The sequence below is a fragment of the Peromyscus eremicus genome, chromosome 8a (assembly GCF_949786415.1).
Source record: "Peromyscus eremicus chromosome 8a, PerEre_H2_v1, whole genome shotgun sequence".
NCBI classification, from domain to species: Eukaryota; Metazoa; Chordata; class Mammalia; order Rodentia; family Cricetidae; genus Peromyscus; species Peromyscus eremicus.
The window spans coordinates 32277245-32287730 of NC_081423.1; the positions used below are offsets into that span (position 1 = coordinate 32277245).

Sequence of the window (10486 nt, forward strand, 5' to 3'; positions counted from 1 at the left end):
TGAATGGCAGTTCACTGGGGTGGTGGCACTGGCTTCTCCTGGAGTGAGACTGCTTTTGCTGCACTGGTGCACCGATGTTCTGAGATGGACCTACCCCTGCGTGCCCCATGGGCATGGGATCTCCGTCTGTCAACATCATCTCCACCTTCCATTTCAGAGAAGTGTTCAGTGTGTTCTCCAGACAAGATGGATGGGTTTGTGGGAGGTGGAGAAGCAAACACCTTGGGGTCAACGGCAGTGATGAGAGGATGAATAAGTTCTCAACACCTCAAAGGAAGATGACAGTGGGATCTCAATCAGAATGAAGAACACAACACTTCACACAGAGTGATGGCCAGAAGGAGGAATGGAACAAGACGACAGTCAGCATCGCAAGAAGAGGGATGAACACAGCATCCCCTGCATGGCCATCCACTTCTGGGCAACCCAGGAGAACTCAGGACTGCTCATCATCTTACAGAACTAGGAACAAAACAGCAAACAGACCTGAGCCTTTGCCTCTGTGGGGTGCTTTTAGAGGCTTGGCAGCCACAGGGAACTCTTAGGCACAGTGACTTCCATCTCTTCAAAGGAGGAATGAAACCCATGTGGAAGCATGGTGCAGAGAAAAGTGGGACAAGTGGATTATTTTGCTGCAGAGGACTTGTCCTTCTGTGACTGGGAGAATCTCGCCCTGGACATGTTGATGAAGTAGTGCTATGGGGCTGTGGTCTGTCCACTTTCAAAAAGACATTTCTTCAACAGAGTCACAATGCCAGGGATGAGGCAACCACAGTCTGAGTCTGTAATGTGCTTCAGGGAGCACTAACTCTCTCTCTCAGCACCATCACTGAATACAGAAAATGCAGACAACACCAAAATGCCAAGCAGGCTAGGTCCAAGGGCTCCTTCTCGGAGACTGTGGAAGCAGAAATCAAATGTGACCATGGGATCATCTGTGTCTCTGGACTGAACCATCTGGCGGCTGATGTCATTGAGGACACTTGCTTGATTGGTGTGTTACCTGGAAGACTCTTCTGTCCTTGGAACTGAGAGAACAGCTAGTGTTTTAATTATAGGCTGACTGAATATAGCATTTGAGATTGCCTAATGATGTAGTGATGTCAATTTATTTTTATTGAAAATAGATTTTTTCACACATTATATTCTGATTAAAGTTTCCCCAGCTCCTCCCAGATCTTCCCAACCTCTCCATCCACCCAAACCTGCCCTTTTCTTTTTCTCTCTCATGAAAACAAACAGGCATCCAAAACAAACAAAAGAACTGTAACAGGACAAAACAAACAAACAGAAAACAGCCAAAGAAAAAGCACAAGAAACACATACAGAGACAGACAGACAGACAGACACACACACACACACACACACACAGAAATCCCATAAAAACACAAAATTTGATATATATACATACATATATGTATACACACACACACACACACACACACACACACACACACACACACACATATATAGTGGGGATGTGTCAGCTAGCCCAGAAACAAACTGCTCTATCTAAGTCATTAGTCACACTTCCCCCAGAATGCTCAGACCTGTGTAATAATTTCACATATGCCCCTGTGATGGCTAAAGAAACTTAATATGATACCAGGCACCCCTTAAGGGCCACTGACATTGACCCTGGGATGCCTGTGAGAGCCTAGTGGCCTGCAGGTGAGACAAGAACAGGATAATGATGTTCCTGCTTTCTGCTTTTGGAAACTCACTTAGCGCTGTGGGACTGGGATGAAGTGTTTTTTTTTATTACTATACAACGGAAGAGAGAAACAGTGGGGAAGAAAAGAGGTTTCTTGTCCAGCTCCGGATTCCGTAGAAATTGTAATGTACACCTTTGATATCACCTTTATAAACCCTCCCTTTAGCTCTCTTCTGCATGGAGTGTGGTTTGCCTCTAAGGCTGCTGTCTTTCTCTTAGCAGTAAGAACAACTCGTTTAATCTAAATTGAGTCTAAATCTTAGGTCTTTCCCAGTAGATTCAAACACCATAACAAAGCAAAAGACCTGTAAGACACACACACACACACACACACACACACACACACACACACACACACACACGGAGAGAGAGAGAGAAAGAAACCCTCCCAGAATACCATGGAGTTCATCTTGTCTTGGCCATCTACTGCTGGGCATGGGACCAGCTCTTTAGTGTGGCTTGTATACTCACTGTGGTAGTTTGAATGTAATGGACTACCATAAGCTCATAGGGAGTGACACTATTAGGAGGTGTGGCTTTGTTGGAGGAAGTGTGTCACTGTGGAGCTGGGCTTTGAGGTCTCATATATGCTCAAGTCTTGCCCAGTATCTCAGATCACTTCCTGTTGCCTGCACAATATGTAGAACTCTCAGCTACCTCTCCAGCACCATGTCTACCTGCATGCCACCATGTCGCATCATGATGATAATGGACTAAACCTCTGAACTGTAAGCCACCCAATTAAATGTTTTCATTTGTAAGAATTGTCGTGGTCATGGTGTCTCTTCACAGCAATGTAAACCCTAATGACACCCAGTGAAGACTCAGTTGGAGCAAACTAATTTTTCCTTTGTGAGTGGTTGTTGGTTGAAGATATCTTCTGGGTTAGGGATGGGAGCTTGTGTTCAAATCCCTGTGCATGCTGCTACAGTCTCTGTGAGTTCATATGCGCACCAGCCCTGTTGTGTCTGGAAGGCCTTGCTTCCTTGGTATCTTCTATCCCCACTGGCTCTTACAATCTTTCCACCTCTTCTTCTGCAAGTTCCTGAAGGGTATGAAACCTATGGAGATGTCTGGAAGTGTTTGGGTGATGCTCAGCCCCATGCCACCATCTTGCAGATGCAAATACTGTTCCTTCCCCTCTTGTCTAAGGTTAGAAATGCCGCCAGGGTAAGACTGTGTCCAGTACTCACCTGAGCTTCAAGTCACCTCCTCTCTGTGTTTCACTCATGATTGAAAGATGTAGGCTTACTTCATGAGGGCAAGTAAAGGACAAGTGTGGTTTGTGGTTACTGGGAGCACTTGAGGGGAGGCACATAGGTAGAGAAAGATTCCTTGAGAGCCTGGAGGTTGGGGAGGGGTTGGGGTGTGTGTGAGGGTTGAGGGGTGAGGCACTGAAAACATGCTGAAATGGGGAAGGAAGTAGAACACACGGGAAGTTTCTCCACATTCCTGTTAAGGCCCCATGGCCTTTCCTGACAGGCTTCCTCATCCAGTCCCCGCTGGTCCTGTTTGAGCCACTTTGAGTTTCTTTAATTGTAAACCTGGGAGTTCCAATTGCAGGGCTGGAGTCTGGGGGCTCTCTAGGGAGACATGGGCATCATGGTCCTTTCTCAACGTCTGTGTTAAGTAGCTGTGTGGGTAGTGGGGGATAATTCTACGACTCAAGTGGGAGACGGTGCCTTGTGTAAACTGGGCAGGCGTCAGTGGGTGAGCTCCAGCGTCCACAGGCTGACTCTGGCACTTCTACCCACCATCTTGACTAAGTCTCCCTTCTCTCTTTTTTTTTTTTTTCTGCTTTTGCTGGGAAGAGGCGCTTGTCTGTCTGAGCCCTGCTATCTGAACTAGAGTGGTCCAGAAGCTGAGGGTTGATGGGGAAGGAACTGAGGAAGGAGATCAGAGCTAGGGGCATAGCTCTTCCTTATCCCCTCTTCACCAGTAAATGCAACAGAAGAATGATGAAATAAATTGGAAGTGAGAAATTCCTCCAAAGAGCACCCCCCCCAACAGGGGACGCACCAGAAGGTGAGCAAGGGTCATTCCCCTTAACACACTTTCTCTCATCCTGGCAGCACTTATTACTGGCTATTGATTTATTCCTTCATTACAATGTGCTCATCAGTGTTTCTTCTGCTTTAGGTTGTCTGGCACTATTAGAGTGATTGTTTCTATTTTCTTCTTTTAAAAATTTATTTATTTTATTTTATGTAATGGGTACCTTGCCTGTATGTATGCATGTGCACCACATGTGTGCCTGGTTCCCACAGAGGTCAGAAGAGGGCACAGGATGCCCCAGACCTGGAGTTAAGGATAAGCCACCATGTGGGTCCTGGGATCTGAACCCGGCTCCTCTGGAAGAGCAGCCAGTGCTCTTAGCCACTGAGCTATCTCTCCAGCCCCTTATTTTCTTCTTTTTAAAGGAGGACATTCACTTTTTAGTAAAAAGTCTCTCCCTTTGTTCCCAAATAACCTGGTAAAGACAAGGTAGCCTCTTTTATGTTGCTATTTCTAGGAAGGAAAAAGGAAATCATTACCTAAGAAACCATATTTTTAAAGGTTGGTCTTAGGAGAAAAAGAACATGTGAAATTCTAGGGGAAAAAATCCTGAGTTGTTTTGCATAGCAAATAGTCATTCAACAAATTTTTACTGGCATTATAATACATATGCCAACACTGTCACAGGAGTCCAGGATTCTCCTTATGAGCTAAAGTCACATTTGGAAACACAGGCTGTAGTCAGGAGAGCAGAAGACAAATCACAGAGTTAGAATGCAGCATGCCCTGTAGTTTTGCCTGCTGTGAAAACCGACGGCAGGAAAGCAGTGAGGGATGGAGGAAGGATTTCACTTCTCCATATTCAGGGTAGTCTTCATGGAGAAGGTGAGGAGGGGAGTGAACAAGCAGAGCTCATCCACGAGGAAGGAAGAACAAGTCTTCTAAGACTCCAACTGGGGTGAACCCACGGTGCTGGAGGATCTGCAGGGACAGTGAGTCAAGGGAATTCCAGGGAGCTTAGAAGGAAAGATCTGAATGGCAACGTGAGGAGCATTGATGAAAGTCTTACTTTTCTTTTGGAAGCACTTTGGTTTTTCTTCTTTCAGGAGTAGGTTCACTCCAGTGTTATGTGTCCACAGACTGGCATGGGAATCAAGAGCAGACCGGGTGGTCAGTCAAGTGAGAGGCCATCACTATTATCCGAGGGCAGTGTTCATGGTGTGACTGGGTAGGAACTAGCATGTAAGAAGTATTTAGGAGAAGGTCTGATCAGATAAGGAGCCGGTGGCTTCTGATGGTTGGGACATGTGTTTGGAGAAGGAAAGGAGTCCAATATGGCTGAAGTGATATGATCTGGGCAAGAATCAAAGATGGCTGAAGTGACATGACCTGGGCAGCTAGACTGACCAACTAACTACTGAGCTTGGAAAGAGGTAAAGACAGGCGCTCTTCTGGAGAAGACTAACAATGGCTCTACTTGTCCATCTTAGGAAAGACTGGCCTATTGAATTCATCTAGATTGGAGAAAGAAATGGTGTTTGTTAGTTTATAGTATAAGAGGGTTGGCTGGAGGCCTCCATTTCCTATTAGTAGGACGGAGGGTTCTCAGCACACAAGAATAACTTCTCCTGTGAGTATTAGAGGAGACCTGAGTTATTTTGCCTGGTTGATCTTAAGACCAATATAGCTGAGAAGGCACTTAAGGCTATGAGGACAGTAATCCTCTTTAAGGCTATGGGGACAGTAATTCACTCCTATAGAAAAGCCCATTCCTGGATATCATTGTTTGGAAGACTACCTGGGCACATACTCTGGCACATCAGACATGTTTTGTTCTGAGGAGAAATGGATGATATGCAACTTCTTGATCACTGGTCTGATGTAGCCCATCCTAATTTAAGGAATTACCCCAGGTCTTTCTATCCAAAGAGCCCAATGTCCTGGGTAACTGCTTCACTTCACCGCTGCAGTAGGTTAGGTAGACACCAATACACCAGTGCACAAACGTCTCAGAGGTGCAATGGCCGTCCATTTGTGAAGAACCTCCTTCTGTTTTATAAATAGCTGAGGCTGTTTCCTATGTTATCATTCATTTTTTTTTTCACCAAGAAAGGAATCATGTAACAAATCACTGTGCTCGGGTCAAAAACAAGCTCCCTGAAGTCAAAGGAGGAGGATTTCTGCTTTCAGAACTTGGAACTTGTAGTCATGTATTACATCTGAATTATCTTATTCAGCCAGCCATATTCATTGAGGTCATGCTATGAACTAAATGGCTCCCCTAGGGGCTGCCCAGATGCTGCTGTGAACAATAGATGATTTTATATTTCAGTGAGATGATATAGGCATTAAAACTGGAAAAAAGCATACATGTAGTCAAATGAGGTAAGTAATGAAAATTAGATCAGGGAAGGGCCTTGAAAGTGTAAAATGCTTAGATTTTAATATGACTTTTCATCTCTAGAGAAGTTGGCACTTGAGTAAAGATAGAGGCAGGTTAGAGTTAGGGATCTGGGCAAAAGCCTGCCTCAGAGACAAGTTCTAAAAAGTGAAAGACCAAAGTTGCAGATGTGTCCAGTTTGAGGAAATTCAAGGAAGCACTATGAACATTGGGGAATGGTATAATTTCCAAGGCACTAGTGGGTACAGCTGTATGAGTGAACACTCATGTGTGTGTATTCTCAAACATGCATGGAAGGCCTGTGTGTCAGTAAGAATTTGATTTGTATTAGACTAGGTTGGGAAGTCACTGATATGCTTTCAGCAGGAGTTTTTATGTCACTTCATACATTAGTAGAATCATAAGAACTATTGTGAAAATAGACTCAAAGGCTTTAGTAACAGATTCTGGGAAACCATGAAGAAGGATATAAGTAATTATCATGATGAATCGTGGTAATTGCTGTGTGGATAGTAAGGATAATTAGATTCTGAGAAACCTTAACTATAGAATCAAGAGATTTTCAGATGGCTTGAATGTTGATTGAATGATTGACAGAAATATTGGAATAAAAAAGATTCCAAGACCTTTGGTCAGAGTAAAATAAAGGATCAGGAATGAAGCCAGGCATGTATTATACTAATTACATGAATTACACACCTGTAATTCAGCACTAGGAAAGCTGAAGTAGAAAGATTGCCTTGGGGTCAAAGCTAACCTAGGCTATATGGTGAGTTCCCTGGTTACCTTGGGGTTTAGGGCAAGACCCTATCATCTTCCCCTATAATGTATTAGTTTTCTTTTGCATAGGAAATAGTCTCAGTAGTGTTAAAGTGTGACCCCAGCTATTTAAAGCCAATGCTGTATAGCAAAGCCAAGATATTGCTGGCTGAAGGATTGTCCAACAGTTTTGTGACTCATAAAATGTAGATTCTATTGTTCTTGGTATAGATGTATACAATATTGGCATGTAATACAGTTCTTTGAACTAGTGAAGTGTTGTGGCATATGAAAGGCCATTGCTCTGTATATTGCAAAGCAAACATTGTTAAATTTTGGTGAATTACAAAAGCTGTATCTAACTGAAGAGGAAGAATTCGGAAACAAAGACATGACAGCTCTGTCTCAGACCTTCTCTGTGTCTATTTTCAGGTGACTGTGAATCACTGAGCCATGGGAATATGGCAGAATGCCTCATCTATAGATGGGTTCATCCTCTTAGGTATCTTCTCCCAGAGCCAGACTGACCTGGTCCTCTTCTCTGCAGTTATGGTGGTCTTCACAGTGGCACTCTGTGGGAATGTGCTCCTCATCCTCCTCATCTACACTGACTCCCGACTTCACACTCCCATGTACTTCTTCCTCAGTCAGCTCTCTCTCATGGACCTCATGTTGGTCTGTAACATTGTGCCAAAAATGGCAGCCAACTTCCTGTCTGGCAGGAAGTCCATCTCCTTTGCAGGTTGTGGTGTACAAATTGGATTTTTTGTCTCTCTTGTGGGATCTGAGGGACTCTTGTTGGGACTCATGGCTTATGATCGCTATGTGGCCATTAGCCACCCACTTCACTATCCCATTCTTATGAGTCAAAGGGTCTGTCTCCAGATTGCTGGGAGCTCCTGGGCTTTTGGGATCCTTGATGGAATAATTCAGATGGTGGCAGCCATGAGCCTGCCCTACTGTGGTTCAAGGTATGTAGATCACTTTTTCTGTGAGGTGCCAGCTTTACTGAAGCTGGCCTGTGCAGACACATCGCTTTTCAACACCTTGCTCTTTGCTTGCTGTGTCTTCATGCTGCTCCTCCCCTTCTCCATCATTGTGGCTTCCTATGCTCGCATCTTGGGGGCCGTGCTCCGTATGCACTCTGCTCAATCCCGGAAAAAGGCCCTGGCCACCTGTTCCTCCCACCTGACCGCTGTGTCTCTCTTCTACGGGGCAGCCATGTTCATCTACCTGAGGCCAAGGCGATATCGGGCTCCCAGCCATGACAAAATCGTCTCTATCTTCTATACAGTTCTTACTCCTATGCTCAACCCTCTCATTTATAGCTTGAGAAACAGGGAGGTGATGGGGGCACTGCAGAAAGGGTTGGACCGCTGTAGGATTGGCAGCCAGCACTGAAAATCATGGTCTAGTGCTTGGCTGTGTTACCTGCTGCTTGCATATCATTGGTAAGTCATCTTTGTTTTGTTAATCTCTGTTTCCTTATAGATAAAGGAGACTCATGACACTGGACCTCTCACAGGGATTTTTGTAGGGACCCCTATACATGAATTGAAAACTTTACAAAGGAGCATTGCTTCACTATTATTGTTATTATTGGTTGTTTATAACATCCTTCAATAAAATTTACCTTATTTCTTAATTATTCTTGGTAGCAGTTGCCTTTTATTGAGTGCTTGCTAAGGACTGGGATTGTCTTATTCCAGTCTGTATTATTTGATAGATAATTCAGGATAAGAAATGTGGGTATCTTAAATGAGAAGTTTCCAGATGGTAGGAACTGAGTTTCTATAATACTTGAATAGTTTTAGCTTCCTCTCTGTGTTCTAGTAGAGGCTTTAGAAACTGCCCTTTAAATTTTTGGTTAGGGGCCAGTGAGATGGGTCAGCAGGTGAAAGTTTCTTCCACCAGGCCTGACCACCTGAGTCTGATCCCAGGACCCCCACTGGAAGAGGAGAACCAACTCCCATGAGGTGTCCTCTGACCTTCACCCGCATTCCAGGACACATATGGACTTGACATACATACAGAGAAAAAAAATAAATGTAATTTACAAGAACGTGAGTGGGCATGTCTTTTAAAATTTGGGATATTTGCTTATTTAAGACCTTTGCCAATTTTTAAGTTGAGTTTTAATTTTTTTTCATGAGTTGGAGTTCTTTGTCTGCTGCAGAGACTGTGACCTTACAAGACATGTGAGGTGCAGATATTGTCTCCCATTCCCTAGGTTGTCTTTTTACTTTGGGATAGTAATATTGATGTACAAAAGTTTTTAAGATTTTTATAAAGTCCAATTTATATATTTTTTCTTTTACTGTTTGTGGCTTTGACACCATAACTGAGACTCCATTGTCAAATTCAAGGTCATGATTACTGACATCCACATTTTAAAAATGTATTGCTTCCAGTCTTATAGTCAGTTCATTGATTTACGTTCAGTTCATTGTACAGATCATGCCATGTAGAGGTTGAACTTCATCCTTTTTTTCATGTGTATGGATATCCAATTGTTCTAATGTTTGTTGAAAACGCAGACTTCTTCCTCCACTGAATGACATTAGCATCCTTGCCAAAAGTCAGTGCGTCATGAATATGTGGGTTTATTTCTGAACTCTAAGTTCACTTCCTGTTTTCTTTCTATCCATCTTTATGCCAATACTGAATTGTTTTGATTACTGCCATACCACTGTTGGATATTGTATTTTGAAACTAGGGACCGTGAATCCTCCAACTTTGATCTTATTCGATATTATTTTGCTATTAGACTTCTGAAGTTTTCCATAAATTTAAGAACTGATTTTTCCATTTAAAAATTTTTTGATAGCAATTGCATTGGATTTGACAAAACTATACTTTGAGTAGTTTTGTCGTCTTAACAACATAATAGATGTCAATCTGTAAATATTGGAAATCTCCTTGTTTAGCTAAATGGTATACTTTTATCTTGGGTGTCTAACTGGACTATGGAATGCTCAATAGGACAGAATTCACGTCTTGACTGTAAACCTAGCCAACAAACTGTGGGAAAGGTCCGACTCAAGAGGAGAGCCTGCTAGTGCCATTTTCCTAAACCAATATGAAGTTGTTGAGACAAGGTCTTACTATGCTGCCCTGGCTGACCTGGTACTCGCCATATAGACAAAGCTGACCTCAAAGGCACAGAGCTCTGTCTGCCTTTGCCTCCTGAGTATTGGGATTAAAGGCGTGTGCCACCATGCCCAGCCCTCAATAAAATTTCTAACCGAACTTAAATATTTATCTGTATGCCCACAAATGAGTATAGCTCTCATTCCTCATCAGAGAAGCTTCTTTTCTGCAGCAGATGGAGCCTATTATGGAGATCCACAGCTGGTCAAAATGCAGAGAATAAGTGACTATGGGTGCCCAGCTCCACATAATCTATAAGGCAACCCCAACACCCAATGTTCAGGAAAAGTCATGGAAGAGGGAAAGGATAGATTATGAGAGCTAGAGAACCAGGATTCCTGCTACTGTAAACAAGCCCAGCATAGTGACAATGTCACTTGACATGCTAATGTGGCTGAGGAAATTTCACGATGCCTCACCCCTAGATGAAGAGCTTGAGTCAACCATTGGCTGCTGAGAGTGGAAGA

At 43.4% G+C, this 10486-nt stretch overlaps 1 protein-coding gene across 1 annotated transcript; it reads left to right on the forward strand.

The window, feature by feature from the left end:
* Window positions 1-7322: 7322 nt before the first annotated feature.
* On the forward strand, window positions 7323-8270 carry LOC131915988 (olfactory receptor 2V1). Its single transcript, XM_059269293.1, has one exon. The coding sequence runs from the start codon at window positions 7323-7325 to the stop codon at window positions 8268-8270; it is 948 nt and encodes a 315-aa protein (XP_059125276.1).
* The last annotated feature ends 2216 nt before the right edge of the window (window positions 8271-10486 follow it).